We start from the raw sequence: 27,908 nt of genomic DNA on the forward strand, positions 1-27,908 counted from the left end.
GAAACTGTTTAAAATATATATATATATATATATATAGTTTTTTAATCACACCTCAAAGAAAGGGACTCTGACACTGGATTACTCAAAAAAAGTACACAGTAAAAATAGTTAATAATGTCTCTGCATGTTTTATCCCACTGTGGGACTTTAAAGTTGACTTGTATTATTTATTCTACTGCACTATACACCCACTTTTGTATCATACATGCTCACATTTTATCTCTTTTTTTTTTTTTTACCATTTTAACTCAGTGGTTAGTGATTATCTGTTTGTCTTATGTTGTGTATTACTGTGTATGTATCTATGTATTTATGAATGTGTGTATGTGAGATACCTGAATTTCCCCAATGGGATTAATAAAGCATATATCTATCTATCTATCTATCTATCTATCTATCTATCTATCTATCTATCTATCTATCTATCTATCTATCTATCTATCTATCTATCTATCTATCTATCTATCTATCTATCTATCTATCTATCTATCTATCTATCTATCTATCTATCTATCTATCTATCTATCTATCTATCTATCTATCTATCTATCTATCTAAACAATCAGCAAATTAATAGATAATGAAACCACATGAACCACCATAAATAGTAGGCTATTTGTGCAAATCATTTTACAAATATTAAATCCAGCAGTATATTGCTGAGGGAAAAGCACCAAAAAAAGGAAGAGATCACTGTGATTTGGAGCAATTTCGTGGGCGGATCTGCTGAATCTGATCCCGCCCAACAAAGTCCGCGCCAACTGAGCTCTTGTACGTCCGCAGACAAGCTTTAATTTAAGAAGCTGCGCTCCTTCCGATCATATTCATCTTTTAACTTGTTTGAAAGAAGACTAGCAAATATGAGTGGAAGAGGCAAAGGAGGAAAGGGACTCGGTAAAGGAGGCGCCAAGCGTCACCGTAAAGTTCTCCGTGATAACATCCAGGGAATCACCAAACCCGCCATTCGCCGTCTGGCTCGCCGTGGTGGTGTGAAGCGTATCTCCGGTCTGATCTACGAGGAGACCCGCGGAGTGTTGAAGGTGTTCCTGGAGAATGTGATCCGTGATGCCGTCACCTACACCGAGCACGCCAAGAGAAAGACCGTGACCGCCATGGATGTGGTTTATGCTCTGAAGAGACAGGGACGTACTCTGTACGGTTTCGGAGGTTAAATCTGATTCTGACCCGCTGATAGTCCAACACAAAGGCTCTTTTAAGAGCCACCCACCTCATCTAAGAGTTGTCCTTTGTACTTTGTAGTAACTGTATTATGAACTACGTTCGTAGCGTTTGGTCGAAAAAATCGCAAAGACATAAATCAAGCCTCTGTCTTAATTGTAATGGAGTCTTGACACAACTATCACAAGCTCTGAAATATCTGTTTCACACAAAAATCAATATATTTTATATTATAGTGTGGCAGAAAATATTTACTGACGATAAAATGTTCTGAATGAAGCTTTGTGTTAACGTTAAAGGAGTCTTGACACAACTATTTGAAATTGAGAGATGTAAAGCAGGACTGAATGCTGCTCTGTATTCGACATATCAAACTTATAAAAGAAAAATAACTTAAGCAATATTGGTAGGCTACTTCTATAGAACAACACAACTGCCTGTCTTTAATATGAGCTGAAGCTTCATTTCATCAGGACTGTAAGGAATGGTTGACGATGTCAATTGCTCAATTAATGACTGATTATTCATAAAGACATGTTACAGAAAGCACACTAATAAATATTTAACATGACCAATTGAAAGCATGATGGACAGATTACACAAAAAACACTTTCAAAAAACTTTAATCATGGCTTTCTACAAATAAAAGTGGCACTTTCATCAAAGTCCTTAAATGAACTGTCAATAGAGTTGATCATTTGAAGGTAGTACCTGAAAGGGTGAATTATCTTATATGAAACATTTTACTGGAACATGTATTTGTGTGTTAAAAACAAATAAAAACCTTTATCCAGGAAATATAAGAAATCAAGTTGTTCCAATAAAAGGAGACATGACATCCTGTTATAAGAGTGCATTGTTTTTGTGGAGCGCAGATAAATATGTGCCAGCTGAGTGCAACATGAGAAGTTTCATAAAATGTACATAACATAAATTATGAAAAGTATTTCAGAGACAAAAGCATCACCATTAAAGATTGATTAAATGAAATATATATATATATATATATATATATATAAATATTTTAATGTTTTATCATAGATCAGTAAAACATGTCAGCTTGTGGAATGTTACATCTAATTACAATGTGTTTATTTCTCTATAGTTATGGATTGTTGAACAAATTATATTATAAACAGTGGATACTCTTCAGATGAGGTTGGCGCTCTTTAAGTAAAAAGGCGCTCAGATGGTTCCTCAAAGGTTGGGGCGGTTTCTTCTGCTGCGCATGCTCAGTCTCACTAACAAGAAAACCAATCCTGTTCGAGCAACAGCGCAGTTAAATTTGCATCAGATGAGCATTTAGAGGCTGGTTGAAGCTGTTGGAGTTATTCGCTTGTGGAGATCTACGAAGATAACCATGCCCGATCCAGTCAAAGCACCCAAGAAAGGCTCCAAGAAGGCCGTGTCTAAGGCCACCAAGACCGGCAAGAAGAAGAGGAAGACAAGGAGAGAGAGCTATGCTATCTACGTGTACAAGGTGCTGAAGCAGGTTCACCCTGATACCGGTATCTCCTCCAAGGCCATGGGCATCATGAACTCCTTTGTTGGAGACATCTTTGAGCGTATTGCTGGTGAGTCTGCCCGCCTGGCTCAATACAACAAGCGCTCCACCATCACCTCCAGGGAGATCCAGACCGCCGTCCGCCTGCTCCTGCCCGGTGAGCTGGCCAAACACGCCGTGTCTGAGGGCACCAAGGCCGTCACCAAGTACACCAGCTCCAAGTAAACGTGCTGTTTGTACCAACAACCCAAAGGTCCTTTTAAGGACCACCCACTCCTTCAACTAAGTGCTTTATTCCTTTTTAAATGTTACACATTGGTTAGTTTTTTTCATTACTGATGGTCTGATGAAACAGTTTGTGTTCACACTATACATACCAGATGTTTTGTTATCTGCTCTAAAGACGTATGGGTACAGTGTTGTGTTTTTTTTTTTTTTTTCTTTCTCGACAGAAAAATCTTGCTTGTTATTGTTAAGTGTATATTTATGCACTGGAGTGTAACTGACGCACAATTTGTCATTTATTTTTGGGCATTAAATGCGTTCTCCCACTGACCACAGTGACGACGACGACAACAAAGGAGCGTCTGACTTCATCCCCCACCGGAGTCCACCGACCTAAACACGATGCACTATTTTGGCCACAAGGTGTCACTGTTGCGATATTAAATTTTACCCTTTGTGTTTAATTTCTGCCTAAATCATTTGATGTGTTGGCTGTTTAAATTCAAGAAACAAATGTTCCCTTACACACATGTTCACATGTTAAGATAATTTAAAAAACGAATTGTTGGTTTCAGACTGAGTATGCAGTCACAATAGGCCACATCCACAGCTGACCTGCACACTAAGATTGTCATGACAAAGAGTGTTTTGATGAGGCCACACAGGTCATATTAGGCTGAATTCCAGGCAGCAGCTCCTGACATATATGGGTCAATGACGTATAAGGATTTTCAACAACTCAATTTTAGAATAAAAAAACAAGCATATCTAATGCAGTAGTTCAAACATTCAGAATGTTGTGTACCTGAAGATTCATATTACAATTTGAAAGTGATTTTAGTGCCAATTATTCTTGAAAAACCCACTAAAATCACTTAATTTCAAATGTATAATATGAATCTTCAGGTACACAACATTCTGAATGTTTGAACTACTGCATTAGATATGCTTGTTTTTTATTATTCTACAATTGAGTTGTTCTAAATCCTTATACGTCATTGACCCATATATATATTTTTAAAAACATCAGTAAAAATTACACTATGTAAGTTAACAACTAAATAAGAGGAGCAGTCTGTAAAATTAAATGTCAAATAGTCACAATGTCAACATATTGTCTAACCCGTGTGTTTATGTGCATGTTAATGATTGGGGAAAAAATGCTCTGCAAAAAAAAAAAATCAAAAAGGAATTTTGAAATATTAAAGGGAGCAAGGGCATAATTAAAGTAGATTGGACCTCCAGCACCACTGTAAGGAACCTAGGAGTTATATTTGATCAGAATCTGTCTTTCACTTCACACATAAAACACATTTCAAGGACTGCCATTTTTCATCTGCGTATATATTAAAAAATGTTCTATTTATGACGTCTAATCTAAGAGGTCATACGTAGAACATTTTAATCTAAAAGGTCATACTTATTTCAAAACTGTTACCGTGCGTAAGATGAGGAGGAACTTTTGTATTTCTGTTTTTGGTGTGAGGCTATGGAACACTCTTAATGTGGAACTGAGGTAATGTCCACTAATAATATTAATGATAATATATTTCAGTATACTACACAGGAACACTGGTACAGAAATTTAATTGATTGTGAATTAGCGGCAGGAATTAAATAAGTAAACTTCATCCTGCTAGGCTGCTTAAGGAAGTCCTTCCCTCTGTTAGTACTTCCTTATTAGATATGATCAATCTGTCTTTAGTGACAGGATATGTACCACAGTATTTTAAAGTAGCTGTCATTAAACCACTTCTTAAGAAGCCTACTCTTGATTCAGAGGTTTTAGCTAACTATAGGCCCATATCGAACCTCCCCTTTCTCTCTAAGATCCTCGAGAAAGCAGTTGCTAATCAGCTGTGTAACTTTCTAAATAATAACAGCTTATTTGAGGATTTTCAGTCTGGATTCAGAGCTCATCATAGTACAGAAACTGCACTGGTAAAAGTTACAAATGACCTCCTAACTTCATCAGACAATGGACTTCTCTCTGTCCTCGTCCTGTTAGATCTTAGTGCTGCCTTCGATACTATTGATCATCAAATCCTGTTAAAGAGACTTGAACATTTAATTGGTATTAAAGGAACAGCATTAAACTGGTTTAAATCCTATCTGTCAGATAGATTTCAGTTTGTAAATGTCAATGATAAATCCTCCATGCAAACAAAAGTAAAACACGGTGTTCCTCAGGGTTCAGTGCTTGGACCAATACTATTCTCCTTATATATGCTTCCTTTAGGAAATATTATTCGGAAACACTCAATACATTTTCATTGTTATGCAGATGATACTCAATTATATCTATCAATAAAGCCTAATGAAATCAACCAGTTAACTAAACTACAAACATGCATCAAGGACATAAAGGCCTGGATGACCTGTAACTTCCTGCTGTTAAACTCAGAAAAAACTGAAGTTATTGTGCTTGGCCCTAAACACCTTAGAAACACATTATCCAATGATATAACTACTCTGGATGGCATTACTTTGGCCTCCAGTACTACTGTAAGGAACCTAGGAGTTATATTTGACCAGGATCTGTCCTTTAATTCCCACATAAAACAAATTTCAAGGTCTGCCTATTTTCATCTGCGTAACATTTCAAAAATCAGACATATTCTGTCTCAAAATGATGCTGAAAAACTAATCCATGCATTTGTTACTTCTAGGCTGGATTATTGTAATTCATTATTATCAGGCTGCCCTAACAAGTCTCTAAAGACTCTCCAACTGGTCCAGAATGCAGCTGCACGCGTTCTGACAAAAACTAGAAAGAGAGATCACATTACTCCTATTTTAGCTTCACTGCATTGGCTTCCCATAAAATCAAGAATAGAATTTAAAATCCTTCTCCTCACTTTTAAAGCTCTTACTGGTCAGGCTCCATCATACCTTAAAGAGCTCATAGTACCTTATGTACCTACCAGAACACTGCGCTCCCAGAACGCAGGCCTACTTGTGGTACCTAGTATCTCTAAAAGTAGAATGGGAGGCAGAGCCTTCAGTTATCAGGCTCCTCTCCTGTGGAACCATCTCCCAGATTCGGTCCGGAGGGCAGACACCCTCTCTACTTTTAAGAGTAGGCTTAAAACTTTCCTTTTTGATAGAGCTTATAGTTAGCAAGCTCCTAGTTTATGCTGCTATAGGCTTAGACTGCCGGGGGACTCCTACCTCCATGATGCACTGAGCTCCTCTTTCCTCCTCTCTCTCTCTCTCTATCCATCCATCTATATCCAATAACATTCATGTACTATTAATGCATTCAGTAACCTACACTTCTTCCCCGGAGTTGTCTGTGCTTTCTCATCTCACAGGCAATCTGGGCCTGTAGACGTCCGGATGACAGATTCCAGTCCCGGACCTTCTAGTTTCAATGTTTATTTTCAATGTGCTACTCTCTCTCTCTCCTATTCTTCCTCTCTCTCCTCTCTACCCCAACCGGTCGAGGCAGATGGCCGCCCACTTTGAGCCTGGTTCTGCCTGAGGTTTCTTCCTGTTAAAAGGGAGTTTTTTCTTGCCATTGTCGCTAAATGCTTGCTCATGTGGGAATGTTGGGTCTCTTTATAAATTAAAACTTGAAGAGTACGGTTTAGAACCTGCTCTATGTGTAAAGTGCCTTGAGATAACTTTGTTGTGATTTGGCGCTATACAAATAAAGATTGATTGATTGATTGATTGATTTTCATGTTACCGCCAGAAGAATGTCATTGTTTTTCTTCTTTTATTTGTTTCATTCTTGGTTGATTTTCTTGTTTTCCTTTTGGAATTGAAATTGTTTGTTTATGTCTGAAGTAAACATTAACATATTATAAAAATCAGGCACTTTCTGTTTGAAAATGATGCTGAAAAACTAGTCCACGCTTTTGTTACTTCTAGACTGGATTATTGTAATTCATTATTATCAGGCTGCTTGAACAAGTCTCTAAAGACTCTCCAGCTGGTCCAGAATGCAGCTGCACGCGTTCTGACAAAAACTAGAAAGAGAGATAATTTTACTCCCATTTTAGCATCACTACATTGGCTTCCTGTAAAATCCAGAATATAATTTAATCCTTCTCCTTACCTTCAAAGCTCTTAATGGTCAGGCTCCATCATATTTTAAAGAGCTTATAGTACCTTATGTACCTACCAGAACACTGTGCTCCCAAAACGCAGGCCTACTTGTGGTTCCTAGAATCTCTAAAAGTAGAATGGGAGGCAGAGCCTTCAGTTATCAGGCCCCTCTCCTGTGGAACCATCTCCCAGATTCGGTCCGGAGGGCAGACACCCTCTCTACATTTAAGAGTAGGCTTAAAACTTTTCTTTTTAATAAAGCTTATAGTTAGCAAGCTCCTAGTTTATGCTGCTATAGACGTAGACTGCCGGGGGACTCCCACTCCCATGATGCACTGAGCTCCTCTCTCCTCCTCCCTCTCTCTCTCTATCCATCCATTTATATACATTAACATTCATGTACTATTAATGCATTCAATAACCTAAACTTCTTCCCCGGAGTTGTCTGTGCTTTCTCGTCTCACAGGTAATCTGGGCCTGTAGACGTCCGGATGACAGATTCCAGTCCCGGACCTTCTAGCTTCAATGTTGATTTTAAATGGACTTCGCTCTCCTATTCTTCCTCTCTCTCCTCTCTACCCCAACCGGTCGAGGCAGATGTTCTCCCACTTTGATTCTGGTTCTGGTTCTGAGGTTTCTTCATGTTAAAAGGGAGTTTTTTCTTGCCACTGTCGCTAAATGCTGCTCATGTGGGAATGTTGGGTCTCTTTAAATTAAACCTGATGAGTTCGGTTTAGACCTGCTCTATTTGTAAGATGCCTTGACATGACTTTTGTTGTGATTTGGCGCTATACAAATAAAGATTGATTGACTGATTGACTGATTTATTGATAAATATAAACATAGTGTTTTTGTTCATCTTTGATATACATTTTAAAAACAACACATAAATATATTTTAAAAGGCACTACATTAAATAAATATTGTTACAATAAAAGCAAATCCATTTTTCATATCTATAAAAAACATATTTATTGAATTACAAGAACACATTACAACAAATACATTTACTATGTGGAAGTCAATGCCAGAATGTTTTAAGAAACTCTGAAACGTTTTTTACTTTTAGATTTTAGAAGGAAGTCCTTTTACCATCAGCAGAACAAAATATCTGTAATGAAATACTGCAGCAAAGCAAAAAACTGAACCACCTTTTTTCAATCAGTGTAAACATGTGCATGTTACCACACTCCCACAGACAACTGTGATTAATGTGTTCATTTATTGGTACATCAGCAATAATTAATAAACAGTAATAGAAAGAATGATACATACACGAAGGACCGACTGCAGAGAACAGTGTTGCATATTATTTTTTGTTAAAAATAATTCTCAGAATAACAGAAGAAATATTTACAGCCACAGAGCAGCTCTGACAGGAAGTGTGACTGAACTGCTTCATCAGCCTGATCGGTGTGTTTGCTGCTACCACAAAAGCTTCATTTTATTACAAACTGATCACCAAGAGATGGAAGTTTTTACTTTCAGTCTGTGAACAAACATGTGAGCCAGCTGGAAAACTGCTTTTGGTAGAGTTTGGATGTATTTTACAGCATTTTAGGAGAGAAATGAGAGAGAAAAGCCGCTGAGCAGTGCTGTCCGCGGCGGTGAATAGGTGAGGTTTGTTTGCTCCACAAACTAAATGCAGAGAGCATCAGAGCTCTACATGACTTCTATATGAAGAGAAACATGTCCGCTATCTGCTGTCTTCACTGTCAGCCTTCAACACTTCTCTCACACTTATTTTTTTACTGTTTTCTCACTAGAAGAAAACACAAGTGGCAGACATTCACACTGCTCACAGCAGCCATACGCTGGGTTGAGTCTACACGGTTCTCATGGTGTGTTTAAGTGCAGCCTCCTGCCTCGGACTCAGTATCAGTCTATTCAGACTCTAAATTTCACGACGAAACAATGGCAGAAGTGGCTCCAGCTCCCGCAGCCGCCCCGGCTAAAACCCCCAAGAAGAAGGCAGCAGCAAAGCCCAAGAAGACTGGCCCCAGCGTCAGCGAGCTCATCGTTACAGCTGTGTCCGCCTCCAAGGAGCGAAGCGGAGTGTCTCTGGCCGCCCTCAAGAAGGCTCTGGCTGCCGGAGGTTACGATGTGGACAAGAACAAGGCCCGCGTTAAGACCGCCGTCAAGAGTCTGGTGGCCAAGGGGACACTGGTCCAGACCAAGGGGACCGGGGCCTCCGGCTCCTTCAAGATGAGCAAGGTTGAGACCAAGCCCGTAAAGAAAGCCGCTCCTAAAGCCAAGAAGCCCGCCGCCAAGAAACCCGCAGCGGCTAAGAAGGCCAAGACAGCAGCCGCTAAGAAATCCCCGAAGAAGGTGAAGAAGCCCGCAGCGGCAAAGAAAGTAGCCAAGAGCCCCAAGAAGGCCGCCAAGAGCCCCAAAAAGGTCGCAAAGAGTCCTAAGAAAGTAGCCGCCAAGAGCCCCAAGAAAGTGGTGAAAAAGGCTCCCGCAGCCAAGAAAGCCCCCGCAAAGAAGGTGGCCAAGCCCAAAGCAAAGAAGGCAGCACCCAAGAAGAAGTGAGCTGTCATCACTCTGAAACCCTCAACCTAATCAAAGGCTCTTTTAAGAGCCACACACATCTTACCTAAAGTGCATTATCCTAATTACAATGTGTTTTAATAATACAATGTTCTCCCATTAGCTTCATGAACTATGCCTTTTATTCAGTAAAGTGAACCTATATTTACTGACATGACAGTTACACATGAGAGGCGCCCATTCTTTCCTCTCTAACCCTTTTAGGCGATCAAATGAAAAATGGTGACTGCAGTTATTAATATGGTGTCAACTCAGTCATCTTTTAACTCAATCCTATACACTCCCCATCATTTAGTGACAAAATGGTTAACTAAATTTCTCACAAAATGTCAGTTTTCCAAATCTCGTCATAAGTGTCAACATGGTCTGCACAGAATACAGAAAATCAATGAAACCACTGTTAATGTATTAATATACCATTATGTAGTTATTAATGATGCTCCTTTTACCATTACATTTTCTCTTCCGTTGCATGAATTGTGATTATTTCTTTTTTTCTTTTTCCCAGTAGTTTTTTAATAAATAATTATTTATAGTCATATCAGTTTGATAGGAGATTGAGCTCATTGTATCAAATACAGAATGTCACATAACATTTAGCTGTAATAGTTAATATATTGTAACTGGAAAAATGTAAGGTTCATTCTAATGGTGTTGATAGTCAAATGCATAAAGTTACATTGCATTACCAGTTTATTACTTCTATTGCTTATTACTTCACAGCTGAGTGTGTTTTAGATCATCAGCAATTGTACAGGTTATTGTTTATTAGTATGATTAAGTCATAATAAACTGAATATTGTAGGCTACAATATTATGATTTACACTCAGACTTGGTATATAGTATTTATATTTAATTATTAATGTCTTATTTTTGGGAACAATGATTGTCATTATTGATTCATGCAGTCACACTCATCATTTTTATGTTTAAGTAAAGTGTTAATTTTGTAATTTAAAGTAAGACCATTTTGTTTTTTTCCTACACTGAAAATATCAAGTGTTATTGATAAACAGCCATTAGACTTTTGACTCCATCATAACAAATAACATACAAAAGTAGTCATGTGTCTGTTCTGCAAATGTAATATGCTCACTTTTGCCCTTTTTCATTCACTTCAAGTTGAACTGATACATTTTACAGGTGGTCAGGAAGTAGCCCTTATATTTAGTAATAAATAATGGCCATAAAGTAAATGTTATATTCAGTTTAACAAAAATGAGGATGTGAGCTCTTTATCAGAAGTGTGTGGCTCTTAAAAGAGCCTTTGTGTTGTTGAGGAACCGGGCCTTAGATTTACTTCTTGGCAGGTTTCTCGGTCTTCTTGGGCAGCAACACAGCCTGGATGTTGGGCAGCACACCACCCTGAGCGATGGTCACTCCGCCAAGCAGCTTGTTCAGCTCCTCGTCGTTGCGGACAGCCAGCTGCAAGTGACGGGGGATGATTCTGGTCTTCTTGTTGTCACGGGCAGCGTTTCCAGCCAGCTCCAGGATCTCAGCGGTCAGGTACTCCAGCACAGCCGCCAGGTAGACGGGGGCACCGGCACCAACACGCTGGGCATAGTTACCCTTCCTCAAATGCCTGTGAACACGACCGACTGGGAACTGAAGTCCGGCACGGGAGGAGCGGGTCTTTGCCTTAGCGCGGGCTTTGCCTCCGGTTTTGCCTCGTCCACTCATGATTTCAGTAATTTTCTAGAGTCTCAACTCAGAAAGTGAGGAGTAAACACAGCAAACCCTCCTTTATATGTACACGGAGGAGGGGAAGAACTGATGTCCCACCCACCAGAAAAGAGGCTTCCAGCACTGCTGTGGAGGGGGAGCCGCTCTCATTTTGGCGGACTTTTTTAAACGTCCAATAAGCAGCTGAGCTTCAGGCTTCTACAGGCGGTGCTGAGCTCCAGGAAGAGCCGCTCACCAATCAGGACCCGGAGGTCTGAATCAGCGTCACAGCTCCGCAGCCGCTCCGACACTTTAAGAGCAGCGTGTCCCCGCGCTCTCACCACTATTTTCTCCTGTTCAGAGAAACGAGAAGCAATGGCAAGAACCAAGCAGACCGCTCGTAAATCCACCGGAGGCAAAGCCCCCAGGAAGCAGCTGGCCACCAAGGCTGCCCGTAAGAGCGCCCCGGCCACCGGCGGAGTCAAGAAGCCTCATCGTTACAGGCCCGGTACCGTGGCTCTCAGAGAGATCCGTCGTTACCAGAAATCCACCGAGCTGCTGATCCGCAAGCTGCCCTTCCAGCGCCTGGTCAGAGAAATCGCTCAGGACTTCAAGACCGATCTGCGTTTCCAGAGCTCCGCTGTCATGGCTCTGCAGGAGTCCAGCGAGGCTTACCTGGTCGGTCTGTTCGAGGACACCAACCTGTGCGCCATCCACGCCAAGAGGGTCACCATCATGCCCAAAGACATCCAGCTGGCTCGCCGCATCCGTGGAGAGAGAGCTTAAACTGTCTTCTCCTTCATAAACCACAACGGCTCTTTTCAGAGCCACATCATTCTCCCTAAAGAGCTGCTTCCGCTGCTGTGTTTACACAATCAATATTTGATTTTGACACTATAATAATTCGGTATACTATGTCTTGGTCCTCTCAGTTCCTTAAAGTACAAAACACTATTGCCATTGCCATCATACTGTAAAATTGTTGAACATATCAATATGCTTGGACATCAGGGATTAACTGAATTGAGGAGAACATCTATATTTTTATTTTTCAAAATTGAGATAATATCAATTATCAGTGTATATTGGCCACTTTTACTTCATGAACATGTTAATTTAGATTTGAATTATGGCTACAAGGCGTGAAGATCATGTTAGAGATATTTAATGTGAAAATCCATATAATGAGTGTTGAAATATCGCCATCTGGTGGTCAGAGTTGATTAGTAATCTGCACATCAGAAGTCAGACGGGAAGAGTGAGGCTGCACTTTCCAAATGTTTGTGCATCTAAATTAAAGAATATATTGACAACCTAATTTACATAATGAAGGTATTTTTACTAATCTGGTTAATTGGTGTCATCAGTGCAGCTCCCTCCTTGATAATGTCTGCACTTTTTCCTTGCTGTGTGATAGTGTTCATGTACAGTTTGGTTATTGATCATGTAAGAAGTGTGTAGTAATTGTGTCCTAATACATGTAGATATGGTGCATCTGATTTGGTTTGAAGTTATTGTGAAAAGTATTACCTGGCCAGCAATAACTGGAAAGCTTTGTTAAATGGAAAGTTTTAAGCCTATTCTTGAATATAGAGAGGGTGTCTGCCCCTGGACTGAATCTGAAACATGGTTCTGCAGGAGAGGAGCCTGTTAACTGTTAAATTGTACTCTGGATTTACGAGGAAGCCAATGAGACTTGCTAGGGCAGCCTGATAATAATGAATTGCAATAATCCAGCATACAAGTAACAAATGGGTGGGTATGTAGTTTTTCTGCATCATTTTGAGATGAGATGTACCTGATTTTTGCAGTATTTCGAGATGACAAAAAGGCAGTCCTTGAAATGTGTTTTTATATGGGAGTTAAAGACATATCATGATCAAAGATTACTCCTAGATTATTTACTGTGGTGCTGCAGTTCAGAGTAATGCCATCCAGAGTAGTTATATCATTAGATGGTGCTGAAGGATTGGCACATTAACTTTGTTTTTTCCCCGCTGAGTTTAATAGAGGAAGTTGCTCCGTGTTTAATAGCATGTCCAAACTGAAATCAAACTGATAAACAGGAAGGAATTCATGTCCTTTTGGGTTCAGAGCTGCAACAACACTTACTTTTGTATTTATTAGATGTAACATGAGATTGAAGCTTCTATTTAATTATCTTAAAACAGCTCTGACTTTAAGATGTTAAAAGGACTAATGCCAAACATGAATTGATTAACATTTTTTAATATGAAGACTACAGAATAGAAAATACAAGAATTCAGATAAATCTATAGAGTGCTCTCAGATTCCCAAAGTTACTTTGCCACCAGGAAACAGGTTGTAACTGCACCGGTCCAGTAAATAATGGCCACGCATCATACAGATGTCTTTTTCTCGTTTATTTTCTCCTTTCGTTCATCAGACACCGTGAAAACTACAAAAAATAAAACATATAATAAACAATGAGTCCAAATACACATCTGTCAGTCATTTTTAAAGTCTCTTAAGCAAGTGTCCATAATTAGACAGGCCCCAACAGTAAAATCTCTCATGCTAATATCTGTTAGTAGACAGGTCCGAGCATGTGGGCACAGCAACAGTAAAATAATATATCAAAAGTACATACAAAAGGCATTTACACAAATATTATGCATAAATGTAACCCAATTAAAGTACAAAACTAATTACAGTGTGCAGAATATTGTTTCCTCTGCAGCCACATTGACTCTTCCCTATGCTGTCTTATTGGTTCTGACCCATAATGCAACAGGTGTGCCCTTCACTGAACTCAATATATTGCAATGTTACCCTTTTAAACACCTTATTTATTACATTTGAACTTTTTAATCACTGTACAAATTCAAACATTGATGAAATAATTACCAAAAAATATAAAATAAACATTTTAATTAAATCAGTCTCTCAAACAGTCACACAGGTGACCAGTGTTTTTAAATTAAATATGGGCCTCATTGTATAAAATGTGTTGAACACAGACTTTCTATTTAAAACTGCTCCTCTTCCTGGAATGAATCAGAGCTTGGTAACTCCCTCTTCTTCCTTCTCTCAAACACAACAAGTTCCGATCTGTCCACATATTTCCATATTATCTTATCCACATTTTGGTATAAAGATGTTTTGTTGAGTACTGACACACTTAAAACAACAGATATTGTATCATCATGAATCTGAAGTGTTTTAATTATTTTTGATTGTTGAAGTTGATATTCATGCAGATGAAACCTCAGAAGGAGGCTGTCATGTTGGTTCAGTGTTAAGCTGTCACCTCTCAGACGGTTCTGGGTTGTAAAGTTTTAGTCCAGACTATTTTTGTTCAGGGTTTAATCTCTAAATCCACAAACTGTATGTTGTGCTGAAGAGTTTTTTTATTTATGCTTAATTTTCCAACAAAGAAATGAATCTAAAACAGTCATGATTAGTGTTCCTGGGAGCTGTGATTGATTTATTGCACCATCACAGTTAAAGTTACTCCACATTTTATAGTACAGAAGTGATTCATGACCTTTTTATTTTTATCATAACACAAATACACACATGAAAAGTTGCATTCAGTTTAATCAAAATAAACATCAGAAGAACTCGAGATGTTCATTCTAGTTTTAAGCCTTTAAGAGTTCATAAAATATGTTTAGTGAAGATTAATGTTGTTAAGTTTCCTCAGTCAGTCAAACTCAGTTTCAAATAAAATAAAACAAAACAAAACAAAACAAATGAAAGGTCCAACCTCCATCAGGTCCAGGCATGACATGTTTTACCCTTACATAATGTTCAGGGTCTAATTTGACTCATTTTTACATTTAAGAGAATAAAAACAACATGTTTTTTGTGCAGCTGATAAACATTTCTGTTAAGTGTTTGCCTCGTTTATTACATTCAATACATTTTCATAATCAAAAAATAGTGTTTATTCACATTTAATATCATTCATTATTATCTTTATGTAAAATAGGATCATTGTATTGTGTGTTTGTAAATATTTTTGTTTCTGCTGCCTAAAAGTTTCATTATGGAAAAATATACAAAATGGAGGATTACAGGTCAAAAGACTAGACTAAACTAAACTAGAAGATCATGGGCCTGGAGGAATACACCCTGGATAGCTTATAGCTTTATACCCTTTTCTATTCATAGTAGATGGTCTTGTTTCCTATTTGGTCTTGTTGGCAAAAAGAAAGACAGAAGGAGCTAGAGGACTCTTGAGGTTGGAGAACGCATGTGGGCAAAGGCACAAAAATAATGAAAATTAAAAAAATGGGTCAAAAAGGATTGCTATTTGCTATTTTTATCTTGAGCCTGGAGGAATAGTTCAGGGCTTCTGCCCTTTTCTATTCATTGAAGGTGGAGCTTGGTGGGCGGCAGGAGGGGCAGGACTCTGGCAGAGGGAGGGCGCATGTGGGCCAAGGCAGGAAGAAAAGAGAAAAGAGGAAAAAGGAAAAGAAAAAAGGAAGAGATCACCCTGCTTTAGAAGAACTTCGTGGGCGGATCTGTTAAATCTGATCCCACCCAACAAAATCCGCGCCAACTGGCCTCTTTTAGGTCCGCAGACAAGCTTTAAGTTAAGAAGCTGTGCTCATTCCGATCATATTCATCTTTTAACTTGTTTGAAAGAAGACTACCAAATATGAGTGGAAGAGGCAAAGGAGGAAAGGGACTCGGTAAAGGAGGCGCCAAGCGTCACCGTAAAGTTCTTCGTGATAACATCCAGGGAATCACCAAACCCGCCATCCGCCGTCTGGCTCGCCGTGGTGGTGTGAAGCGTATCTCCGGTCTGATCTACGAGGAGACCCGCGGAGTGTTGAAGGTGTTCCTGGAGAATGTGATCCGTGATGCCGTCACCTACACCGAGCACGCCAAGAGAAAGACCGTGACCGCCATGGATGTGGTTTATGCTCTGAAGAGACAGGGACGTACTCTGTACGGTTTCGGAGGTTAAATCTGATCCTGACCCGCTGATAGTCCAACACAAAGGCTCTTTTAAGAGCCACCCACCTTCTCTAAGAGTTGTCCTTTATAATAACTATCATTAACTACATTCGTAGCGTTTGGTAGATCAAAAAAAACCTATGAAATTTATACACATGATTTATACACAACGCTTAATCATAGAAGGGTAACATCCTGACGATTATTGAGTTCATAGTTCTGTTTTATACTACTGTCACAAGCCAAGACAATTAGTTATATTTATATTCCCAATTTTACTGTAGTTCCATTTTAAACCGCATTGCAGTCGATTTTTAATTCATATACAATGTTAGTATTTTGTCAATTGTCTTACTCAGTTATCCCTGGGCAATTGATAATCCAGTTTCTTTTGATTCATATGTCCAGAGATGTTAACACACTGTATGTATAGACTCCCTTTGTAGTTAAGTGCACATGCTTCCTTTGCCCGTTGTGAGGTAGTTTGTAATCTTTGATTTCTGTTTTATACGGACAGAAACAGAATGTTGACATTTTTCATCTCACATTGGGAGTACAGACAGGAATTTATTTTTTGCATCTTCAGTCTAGCAACGACACCCTGTGGACAAAATATAAAGTGCAAGTGTTTTACTTCATGAACTCCAGTAGAGTCCACTCCTTCGAGTTTTCATATTTTATACATTTGTTTAACCTCGTTACTGAGGTCAATGGGAGATTTGACAGACTGTACAACCAGCAAACCCCCAACCTGGGAAAGTGGGACATACTGCACTTTTAATGTCCAATACTGTGCAAGTTTAGTATTTAATACAACTAATTTAAAGTTTGTGCAATAAAATTATCATCATTCAATGTTACTCTAGTAAGTACTGTCAAGATTAATTACATTTTCCATTTTTATATGTATAAATATTTGTTTGCTTCCTACTTGCTGCAATGATTCATATTTCCCCATTGCAGGACTGGGAATAAATTAATGAGGTGGACATGTGTGATATTACGTTATAAACTGAATTCCTGGCAATTACTACTGTGTGTCAACCAATTATCTTTATAGCACATGAAGTGTTTATGTACTAATTCATTCTTGCATCTCGAATCAGAACTAATACAACCAGGCTGTAAAGTTAAACAAAGGAATAAAGCTCTTAGTTGAAGGAGTGGGTGGTCCTGAAAAGGACCTTTGAGTTGTTGGTACAAACAGCAAGTTTACTTGGAGCTGGTGTACTTGGTGACGGCCTTGGTGCCCTCAGACACGGCGTGTTTGGCCAGCTCACCGGGCAGCAGCAGGCGGACGGCGGTCTGGATCTCCCTGGAGGTGATGGTGGAGCGCTTGTTGTAGTGAGCAAGGCGGGAAGCCTCACCAGCGATACGCTCAAAGATGTCTCCGACAAAGGAGTTCATGATGCCCATTGCCTTGGAGGAGATACCGGTATCAGGGTGAACCTGCTTCAGCACCTTGTACACGTAGATAGCATAGCTCTCCTTCCTTGTCTTCCTCTTCTTCTTGCCGGTCTTGGTGGCCTTAGACACGGCCTTCTTGGAGCCTTTCTTGGGTGCTTTGACTGGATCGGGCATGGTTATCTTCGTAGATTTCCACAAATCTGTAACTCCAACAGCTTCGAACAGCCTCTAAATGTTAATCTGATGCAAATTTCACTGCGCTGTTGCTCAAACATGATTGGTTTTCTGAGACTGAGCATGCGCAGCAGAAACCGCCCCAGCCTTTTTACTGAAAGTGCGCCAACCTCATCTGAACAGTATCCACTGTTTATAATATAATATGCTGATCAACAATCCATAACTATAGAGAAATAAACATATTGTATTTAGATTGAACATTCCACAAGCCTACATGTTTTACTGATCTATGATAAAACATTAAATATTCATATATAATTTCATCAATCTTTAATCCACATAAATAACATTACTACTCTCCCATGCTGGACCCAGCTGACTCATGAAGATCATGTTTCTCTGAGCTCCACAAAAACAATAACAGTGATTCCTGCACTCTTATAACAGGATGTTATGTCACCTTTTATTGGAACTATTGATTTCTAATATTTCCTGAATGGACAAATTCAAGTAAAATATGTTTCCTTCAAGTTCATTCACAGGTTTTACCCTTTCAGTTATTACCTTCAAATGATCAACTAGATTGACACTTTGTGTGTTTTCTGTGATTAAAAATGCCATTATTTAAGTTTTTTGGAAGGATGTATTTGTTAAGTCAAGACTTTATCATGCTTTCTCTCTCGGTTGGGAAATATTTGATTTGATTTGAATGACCACAGCATGAACAACAATGACAAGTTTCATCTGATAAACTTTATTATAATTATGCCCAGATTCAATAATCATAAATGTCAACAGAAAATTGGAATAACTGCGGTGTCTGTATGTACTTTGGTGTTTAGTCGATTTGTAACCCTAACCCTCTGACTCTGACGTCTTATGACATTATTTGTATGAATTCATATTAATATTATGAAAATAATCAGCATTGCGAGTTGATATGAATTTATTGATCTATGATTATCAAAATCAAATTAGAAGGTAGAGTTTATATACATACTGTAGATATACATAGATCGTTTCCCACTGTGGCTGTCTCCTCTAAAACACAACAGCATTCCACATATTATATTTCAATTGATCCTTTACCAAAGATTTATAATTCATTATTTAATAACATACCAGACAGACATGTGCAGTACAATGTTGGTTGATCATCCAGCAGGTGGCAGCACTGTACCTAGAAAACTTTAGTCCATAAATACCAGACTTTTCTTTCATTAAAGTACATTATAGAGAGCTCAAAGTTGACTTCAATTATTTTATTAAACATCACAACGATTAGAGAACTTGTCAATAGGAACCAGAACATGATCAGGTATTCTGTCCTTCTACAACGTCTCTGAAACCATGACTCTCCTCCACAGAGTCCAGACCACATTCACTCAGCCTCTCTATGCTGGAGTTTGTCTTCATGATGGAGACGCAGCTGAGTTCTGTAAACTCAAATAGACATAAATCATTTCAGACTTCATGTGTCAGATTCTGTGTTTTAATTCTTCCTGTTGTTGTCTTGATTGTTTCTGAACTGCACAGAGATCAGCTATCATCTAGCATTCCTGTGTTTTTATCCATGAAAGGCTATCACTGCTCATGATGATGATTTTAACTTTATCGACATTTCTTCAGATGAAAATATGAACTTCTCTTTGTTTTAAATGATTTTTTAAATGTTTGTAGTGATGTATGTGTTAGTTGTTTCTCTTCCACTTTAGCATTTTAAACTTTATCATAGATATTTTGTGATCATCATTTTGTAACTTTGTAAAGAATAAAACTAACTAAAAATGAAACAAATTATCCTGATGATTATCAAAAAGGTTTTTGTACATAGTTGACACTTTTTGCATGCTCACCATGTGTACAATTGCTCCATCAGGACTTAGTGAGCTGTTCTTCTTATTTTCATCCTTTGTTATGTTCATGTTTGGGACTTATCATCCCCACCCTCCATGACATGAGGTGTGCAGGTGAATCATCAGCAGTGTAATCATGAACATTGACTGAAAGGATTAGAATGAAAGGGGATCTTCGGTTTCACTGATTTCCTTGCTATCTTTTTTCCTGCACAAAGGGGGTTGTGTGTGTTGGCAGTGGAGCATTGACCATATCAGCTTCGCCCTTAACCTGATACCGATGACTGAGTCATGAGTCATGAGTCATGTTTCTGAGGAAAGTCTGAGCTTTCATGGCTGAATAAAAATAACATGCAATGAAATAAAATGTGCGTGTCCCTGTAATACTAGTGACATGCTAATTAGTTATTAACTTGTCAGAACTGTTGCTGTGCTTGTGTGTTTTTGTTGTTGGTTTATTCTTCTTTTTTGAACACCTGTACCTACCTGTTGTTAGAAATAAACACTACTGAAGATAACATGCTTACATTCTTACTGATGTGCTGCAGTCGTCACATACCAGATACCAGGCTAATTCATCTTGTATAAAAACCTCAATACACACCAATAACTAAAGTTATGTATTTGTGTTGTAATTTCTATTTACAGCAGAAGTAATGCATCATTTTCTGCATGGGACTTCTGAAACATGTCATTAGTTTAAATGCTTTTTATAAGCAAGTGGTGAAGTATTAAGGTGATACAGTGATGTTAAAGGTCTGAAACCACAATCAGAAAATCAGAATGAAGAAATTAAACTATCAGGACATTTTCATGTGATAATCATTGTTTAATTTCCTGCTTCTTTATAACCATTTGGATCTTCACATCAGCAGGCACACCCTCACCAACATCTGAATCACCAGAGAGACGGAGAAACCTCTGCATTACTGCTTTATTTAGTCTTGTCAGTCTAGAAAATCAGAAAGCCTGAGCATAATTAGAAAAAAATAAAAATAAAAAAATCAATCACATTTGTTAAAGCTTCTGTTTGTTTAAAGGGTCACTTCACCCAAATAAAAAAACAAAACAAAACAAAAGCAGAACAGAGAGAACTTAATATTCAAAAGCAATTCATTTAAGTGTTAAAACATCTCTAATTTGTGAGGTACTAATTGAATGTGTTTTAAAAGCATATAAAAATATCAATAATATACAGTATTACAAGCTTTTTCATTTCTTACTTCAAATAAACAATTGGACTATTAATTATTAGGCTACTGCCTAGAAGCAGGGCTTTAAATTGGAGTGTAACACCAATCAAAGTTGTACGGTTTCATAAAATGAGAATAAAGCTGTAATTAGCTCGTCCTGATGTTGGCACCATATTTACATGTGCGCTAATCCTATAGTCCAAATGTGGATAGACCTGTTCTTTAGAGGGAAGGTATGTTTGTGATCCTCAACGCCTCTTTTTGCTGCGTGATATAAAGGTTGCACGAGTTTGGACACAATACAGTTTAACTGTTGAACCTTCTGTGTGAGAATGGAGACTGCCGTGTTTTTCCCACTGCTGTTGCTGGTCTGCTCTGTCTCCACAGATCCAGTTACGAACAACGCTGACTACAAACTGTCTTATGATCATCGTCCATTGAACATCCCTGCTGTGCTGAGAAAGATGGAAGCCTCTTTGGCTGCTCAGAAGGCGGAGATAAGGCAATTACAAAAAGACAATGAAGGTAGAGTATAACATCTGAAACTATTTCAGTGTTTTCCTCTGCAAATTAAGCTTGAAAAATAATCAACAATTATTTCAATAGTTTTTGTGGGCTTTTCTGTAATTATTGAGGCCAAAAAGGCATGTTGTAGCAGCTTCAGTGGTCGGGACTATGAGGTTGTTACACCAGTTGTACGAGATTTGCAACAAAAAGTTTTTATCTAACAATTTAAAATGTTTTGGGTTTAATAGCATCATCTCTTACTTGAAGAGTAGACGATTACATGTTCACAACACTAGATATGCCTACTGAATGGAGACTATTTTTTTGACTAGTGAATGTCTTCAAATCCGTTAGTGTATGCAGGAATCAGACTACACTACACATTTGAATTGGTCACCATGTAAAACTAAGCAACCACAGTTCCATAAATTCTTGCTGTGTCTTGGTTGCAAGACTGTCAACACTACAAACATGATCATGATCAATCATCGTTCACAACCTTGCACAAGTTCCTAGGTCGGAGGAGGAGGAGGATGGTATGGACTGTCTCTCCTTCAAAGGTTGTGTTTATACCTGACATTAACATACACCTCAGGTTATCCGATCACAAGTGGACAGCTGAGGCACATTGCTTTTGACACCTGTCTCTATAATGTGCATCTAACGGCCCCATTCACAGTTATTAGGTCAGGCAGACATGCACTGGATTTGTTATTAGTGTGAGTTAAAGAGATTCCAACTGTTCTAGCTAACAGGCTCCATGTGAACAGAAGATCTTGTTGAAGGAAAAATGATTAGGTTTTGGGAATTGTTTACACTAGTAAATGAAGACACAAATATATGGTTTAATATCAGTTGGTTTAATATCAGGTACATTCCTGCAGAAACAGACATTAGAGTGAATCATCTGTCAAGCTGCCCAACATTTCTGCTGTGTGACTGAACAATAGAAGGTGTGTAAATGTGAAATGTATATTCTGCTTGAAAAAGATGGTTTCTTGGATGGGGAGGGGACTCTCTTCTCTTTGGATTAATAATATCTCAGGTAAACTTTCCCAGCAGAACGAGTGTGTTGTATCTTCATAAAAGTATTTTTTTTCTAAATCAGGTTAATCTTATATTTGGACTAAAAATCAAACTCACAGTGTTATTTATGTTACATTTTCAGCACAGGCAGAAAAACAGAAGACTGAGTTGGACATGCTGAAGCAACAGCTACAAGGTATTGTGTAGAAATCATCACAGTATCTGATATTTATTCCTTTTACAGGATAACTTCATTGTCTCATACAAACTTCATCTGATTAAATGGTGAAATTTCTTAATGAAATGCTCTTGTGTTCTTGATCTAATATATAGTTATTGTTATGGGGAACATTTGTTTTCTCTTTAGTTAATTAAATAACATTTTTTGCAATCACAGCACTTTTCAGCTTACACACTAATGGTCATTTTAACTGTCAGTAAAGATTAATGTGTTTGATAAGTTAAGATGTTTTGCTTTAAACATATGCTGCATATCTGAAATGGTGTTCAGCACTAACATATTAGCTTACATCTCTCTCTCTCTCTCTCTCTCTCTCTCTCTCTCTCTCTCTCTCTCTCTCTCTCTCTCTCTCTCTCTCTCTCTCTCTCTCTCTCTCTCTCTCTCTCTCTCTCTCTCTCTCTCTCTCTCTCAGCCCGACAGGTGGCTTTCTCAGCTGCTCTGTATGATGGACATGGTGATGGATATTTCGGACCCTTTAACAAACAGATACATTTGGTCTTCAAATATGTCGCCACAAACATTGGACAGGCCTACAACCCACACACAGGTACCTGAACTCACAAACTTCAACAGTAAATGTAGCTTTTTCTACAATGTTGATGCCAACCTGACTGACAGAAGTTACATTTTCATTTAAAATAATAAGAAAAACCCTGAATGTCTCACAGGTGTTTTCACTGCACCGCTGAGAGGAGCCTACCACTTTGAGTTCCATGTGGGTGTGCATGGAGACGGTAAACATCCTGCAACTGCTTTTTTAATGAAGAATGGAGATGTTAGTGTTAGTGCATATGAGCTACAGACAGCACATTATGGGTCTGCCTCTAATGGTGTCACACTGAATCTGGAGGTTGGAGATCAGATGTATTTGCGTATGAGTGCTAACTCAAGGCTGTATGATGATCGCTTTCACTACTGCACCTTCAGTGGTCGTCTGATTTTCGCCATGTGAGACGGAAACAGTCTCTTTACCATCATCACCTGTTTGATGAATGTTATTGTCTTTAACCAATCTTGCACTAATGTGATACTTGCTCATGTGGGAATGTTGGGTCTCTTTAAATCACATTAAAGAGTACGGTCTAAACCTGCTCTATGTGATTGTTGTGATTAGGTGATATTTAAATAACAATAGATTAATTGGTTGATTGATTGAAATGAATTGATCTTAAACATAATCTGATTATTTTGAAACACTGTCTGTGATTAATTTCCCTCTTTCTCTGTCATGTCAATTAAAGCTTAAACAAATTGCAATACTTTTTGTGGACATTTCTTTATTGTTGCTTCTAATTTACATGTTAAAATTAATATATTCAATAAAATGTCTGTTTTCTTTAAAGAGTTTGGTCACAGTCTCCATCTCTGCTTCACTCAGGAAACAGTTTTGGTCCTCTCTCTTCTTTTCTTTAATCAGGGATTTTCTAAATTATTGCAACTCTTCCGTTTCATTGTGAATATTTATTCCCCATGCACCTTATATGTTACTATTTACTGAAACTGCACCAGTGTTTCCCTGCAAAGATTGATTCATTACACTCTTACACAAGCAGCAAACCACAAACACAATAACAGCTCAACATCAGGGAAACAGCTGGTTCTCTAATATACAAACTACTGAATGCAATGCTGCTGTTTGAGAGCCAGGAGGCTATTTTCACAACCTGGTAACTTATTTAAATTAAAAAGTAAGCTTTACTAAGTGATTCATTAAGATACATTTTATCTTCATAAGCCATCTTAATTTGACTTAAATTTTAGTGTATACACAATTATGTTTATATGTGAAAATTAAACAGCTTCATAGATTATATCAGCCTCTGTAAAACACTTAAGTACTCAGTTTTGAAAGACGTAAATCTAGATTTTACATCAAGTAAACAAGAGCAGAATATACAGAAAGAAAAAAGAAAGAAGAAAAAAACATTTAACTGAAATACTGGTCAAGACAATCAATTGATAACTGATTACTGACCCACTGCTTCCGCATTACTGTAGAACCATGAATAATAAGTGTGACACACATGTTGCACCGACTGCAGAGAACAGTTTTGCAGATTATTTATAATAAAAATAATCCTCAGAATAACAGAAGAAATATTTACAGCCACAGAGCAGCTCTGACAGGAAGTCTGACTGAACTGCTTCATCAGCCTGATTGGTGTGTTTGCTGCTACCACAAAAGCTTCATTTTATTACAAACTGATCACAAACAGATGGAAGTTTTTACTTTCAGTCTGTGAACGAACATGTGAGCCAGCTGGAAAACTGATTTTGGTAGAGTTCGGATGTATTTTACAGTATTTTAGGAGAGAAATGAGAGAGAAAAGCCGCTGAGCAGTGCTGTCCGCGGCGGTGAATAGGTGAGGTTTGTTTGCTCCACAAACTAAATGCAGAGAGCATCAGAGCTCTACATGACTTCTATATGAAGAGAAACATGTCCGCTATCTGCTGTCTTCACTGTCAGCCTTCAACACTTCTCTCACACTTATTTTTTACTGTTTTCTCACTAGCAGAAAACACAAGTGGCAGACATTCACACTGCTCACAGGAGCCAGAGGCTGGGCTGAGTCTACACGGTTCTCATGGTGTGTTTAAGTGCAGCCTCCTGCCTCAGACTCAGTCTATTCAGACTCTGATATTCACGTAGAACTAAAACCTCGACGAAACTATGGCAGAAGTAGCTCCAGCTCCCGCAGCCGCCCCGGCTAAATCTCCCAAGAAGAAGGCAGCAGCAAAGCCCAAGAAGACTGGCCCCAGCGTCAGCGAGCTGATCGTTACAGCTGTGTCCGCCTCCAAGGAGCGAAGCGGAGTGTCTCTGGCCGCCCTCAAGAAGGCTCTGGCTGCCGGAGGTTACGATGTGGACAAGAACAAGGCCCGCGTTAAGACCGCCGTCAAGAGTCTGGTGGCCAAGGGGACACTGGTCCAGACCAAGGGGACCGGGGCCTCCGGCTCCTTCAAGATGAGCAAGGTTGAGACCAAGCCCGTAAAGAAAGCCGCTCCTAAAGCCAAGAAGCCCGCCGCAAAGAAACCCGCAGCAGCTAAGAAGGCCAAGACAGCAGCCGCTAAGAAATCCCCGAAGAAGGTGAAGAAGCCCACAGCGGCAAAGAAAGTAGCCAAGAGCCCCAAGAAGGCCGCCAAGAGCCCCAAAAAGGTCGCAAAGAGTCCTAAGAAAGTAGCCGCCAAGAGCCCCAAGAAAGTGGTGAAAAAGGCTCCCGCAGCCAAGAAAGCCCCCGCAAAGAAGGTGGCCAAGCCCAAAGCAAAGAAGGCAGCACCCAAGAAGAAGTGAGCTGTCATCACTCTGAAACCCTCAACCTAATCAAAGGCTCTTTTAAGAGCCACACACCTTTTCTATAACGAGCATATTCCTAATTGTGTTTTTATATTAGTTTTTTCTCTTCACTTGCATGAATTGTGATTTTTTTTCTTTTTTCCACAGTAGTTTTTTAATAAATAATTATTTATAGTCATATTAGTATGACAGGATATTGAGCTCATTGTATCAAATATAGAATGTCACTCAGTTTGACACGTATAGCCATAACATTTAGCTGTAATAGTTCAATCTTATGGTGTTCATAGGCATAAAGTTACATGTGATTACCAGTTTATTAATTATATTGCTTATTACTTCAGAGCTGAGTGTGTTTTAGGAGTTGTACAGGTTATTGTTCATTAGTAATAATAATGAACTGAATTTTGTAGGTTACAATATTATGATTTACACTCACTTAGTATATAGTATTTATATAGATTATTGTCTAATTGTTGGGAACAATGATTGTCATCACTGATTTTAAAGTTTGAAGTCCTACAACATTATAGTTAAAATGTTAACTTAATGTAATTTAAAATAAGACCATTTTGTTTTTTTCTACACTGAAATTATCAAGTGTTTTTGATCAACAGCCATTACAGATTTTTATTGACTCCATCATAACAAATAACATACAAAAGTAGTCATGTGTCTGTTCTGCAAATGTAATATGCACACATTTGCCCCTTTTCATTAATTTCAATTGAAGTTGAATTGATACATTTTACAGGTGGTCAGGAAGTCTACTGTATAATTTGTAATAACTAATGGCCCTAATGAAAATGTTATAGTCAGTTTACCAAACATGAGGATGTGAGTTCTTTGTCAGAAGTGTGTGGCTCTTAAAAGAGCCTTTGTGTTGTTGAGGAACCGGGCCTTAGATTTACTTCTTGGCGGGTTTCTCTGTCTTCTTGGGCAGCAGAACAGCCTGGATGTTGGGCAGCACACCACCCTGAGCGATGGTCACTCCGCCAAGCAGCTTGTTGAGCTCCTCGTCGTTGCGGACAGCCAGCTGCAGGTGACGGGGGATGATTCTGGTCTTCTTGTTGTCGCGGGCAGCGTTTCCAGCCAACTCCAGGATCTCAGCGGTTAGGTACTCCAGCACAGCCGCCAGGTAGACGGGGGCACCGGCACCAACACGCTGGGCATAGTTACCCTTCCTCAAATGCCTGTGGACACGACCGACTGGGAACTGGAGCCCGGCACGGGAAGAGCGGGTCTTTGCCTTGGCGCGGGCTTTGCCTCCGGTTTTGCCTCGTCCACTCATGATTTCAGTTATTTTCTAGAGTCTCAACTCTGAAAGTGAAGAGCAATGAAAGCAAACCCTCCTTTATATGTACACGGAGGAGGGGAAGAACTGATGTCCCACCCACCAGAAAAGAGGCTTCCGGTAGTGCTGTGGAGGGGGAGCTGCTCTCATTTTGGCGGACTTTTTTTAAACGACTTTTGTCCAATAAGCAGCGGAGCTTCAGGCTTCTGCAGGCGGGACTGAGCTCCAGGAAGAGCCGCTCACCAATCAGGACCCGGAGGTCTGAAAAAGCGTCACCGTTCCGCAGCTGCTTCGACAATTTAAGAGCAGCGTGTCCCCGCTTTTCACCACTATTTTCTCCTGATCAGAGAAACGAGAAGCAATGGCAAGAACTAAGCAGACCGCCCGTAAATCCACCGGAGGCAAAGCCCCCAGGAAGCAGCTGGCCACCAAGGCTGCCCGTAAGAGCGCCCCGGCCACCGGCGGAGTCAAGAAGCCTCATCGTTACAGGCCCGGTACCGTGGCTCTCAGAGAGATCCGTCGTTATCAGAAATCCACCGAGCTGCTGATCCGCAAGCTGCCCTTCCAGCGCCTGGTCAGAGAAATCGCTCAGGATTTCAAGACTGATCTGCGTTTCCAGAGCTCCGCTGTCATGGCTCTGCAGGAGGCCAGCGAGGCTTACCTGGTCGGTCTGTTCGAGGACACCAACCTGTGCGCCATCCACGCCAAGAGGGTCACCATCATGCCCAAAGACATCCAGCTGGCTCGCCGCATCCGTGGAGAGAGAGCTTAAACTGTCTTCTCCTTCACAAACCACAACGGCTCTTTTCAGA

The 27,908-nt window shown here is 39.3% G+C and overlaps 6 protein-coding genes and 1 pseudogene across 14 annotated transcripts in view; 4 read left to right on the forward strand and 3 right to left on the reverse strand.

Moving 5' to 3' along the window:
- Nucleotides 1-27,908, reverse strand: part of LOC133991157 (histone H3) — a 54,710-nt gene that overhangs the window by 11,667 nt on the left and 15,135 nt on the right. Inside the window, exons 2-3 of the mRNA XM_062429628.1 lie at nucleotides 6,063-6,079; nucleotides 4,405-4,419 (exon numbers count right to left, since the gene is read on the reverse strand). Coding sequence (XP_062285612.1) covers nucleotides 4,405-4,419; nucleotides 6,063-6,079 — 32 coding nt within the window. The remainder of the gene's footprint in view (nucleotides 1-4,404; nucleotides 4,420-6,062; nucleotides 6,080-27,908) is intronic.
- LOC133991150 (uncharacterized) lies at nucleotides 861-16,138 on the forward strand. The gene is made up of 4 exons (XM_062429621.1): nucleotides 861-1,146; nucleotides 7,167-7,192; nucleotides 11,538-11,878; nucleotides 15,792-16,138. Exons 1-4 carry the CDS (start codon nucleotides 861-863, stop codon nucleotides 16,111-16,113), a joined length of 975 nt encoding a protein of 324 aa, XP_062285605.1. The 3' UTR covers nucleotides 16,114-16,138.
- On the forward strand, nucleotides 2,540-2,989 carry LOC133990238 (histone H2B 3-like). Its single transcript, XM_062428465.1, has one exon. The coding sequence runs from the start codon at nucleotides 2,540-2,542 to the stop codon at nucleotides 2,906-2,908; it is 369 nt and encodes a 122-aa protein (XP_062284449.1). The 3' UTR covers nucleotides 2,909-2,989.
- LOC133991189 (histone H1-like) lies at nucleotides 8,876-9,493 on the forward strand. 5 transcript variants are annotated; one of them, XM_062429687.1, is made up of 2 exons: nucleotides 8,876-9,403; nucleotides 9,446-9,493. In XM_062429687.1, the coding sequence occupies exons 1-2, from the start codon at nucleotides 8,876-8,878 to the stop codon at nucleotides 9,491-9,493; spliced, it is 576 nt and encodes a 191-aa protein (XP_062285671.1). The 5 variants fall into 5 exon arrangements, with proteins under 5 accessions (XP_062285671.1, XP_062285672.1, XP_062285669.1 ...); XM_062429688.1 differs by having other exon boundaries at nucleotides 8,876-9,382; nucleotides 9,431-9,493; XM_062429685.1 differs by having other exon boundaries at nucleotides 8,876-9,379; nucleotides 9,416-9,493.
- Nucleotides 10,809-27,117, reverse strand: LOC133991212 (histone H2AX-like; annotated as a pseudogene).
- LOC133991198 (histone H2B 3-like) lies at nucleotides 17,233-17,684 on the reverse strand. Its single transcript, XM_062429697.1, has one exon. The coding sequence runs from the start codon at nucleotides 17,682-17,684 to the stop codon at nucleotides 17,316-17,318; it is 369 nt and encodes a 122-aa protein (XP_062285681.1). The 3' UTR covers nucleotides 17,233-17,315.
- LOC133991171 (histone H1-like) lies at nucleotides 25,182-27,868 on the forward strand. Of its 5 annotated transcripts, none has more exons than XM_062429652.1 (2): nucleotides 25,182-25,664; nucleotides 27,530-27,868. In XM_062429652.1, exons 1-2 carry the CDS (start codon nucleotides 25,182-25,184, stop codon nucleotides 27,866-27,868), a joined length of 822 nt encoding a protein of 273 aa, XP_062285636.1. The 5 variants fall into 5 exon arrangements, with proteins under 5 accessions (XP_062285636.1, XP_062285639.1, XP_062285637.1 ...); XM_062429655.1 differs by lacking the exon at nucleotides 27,530-27,868 and adding an exon at nucleotides 25,737-25,892 and having other exon boundaries at nucleotides 25,182-25,688; XM_062429653.1 differs by lacking the exon at nucleotides 27,530-27,868 and adding an exon at nucleotides 25,722-25,892 and having other exon boundaries at nucleotides 25,182-25,685.

This window comes from Scomber scombrus, chromosome 11 (genome assembly GCF_963691925.1).
Source record: "Scomber scombrus chromosome 11, fScoSco1.1, whole genome shotgun sequence".
Lineage (NCBI taxonomy): Eukaryota > Metazoa > Chordata > Actinopteri > Scombriformes > Scombridae > Scomber > Scomber scombrus.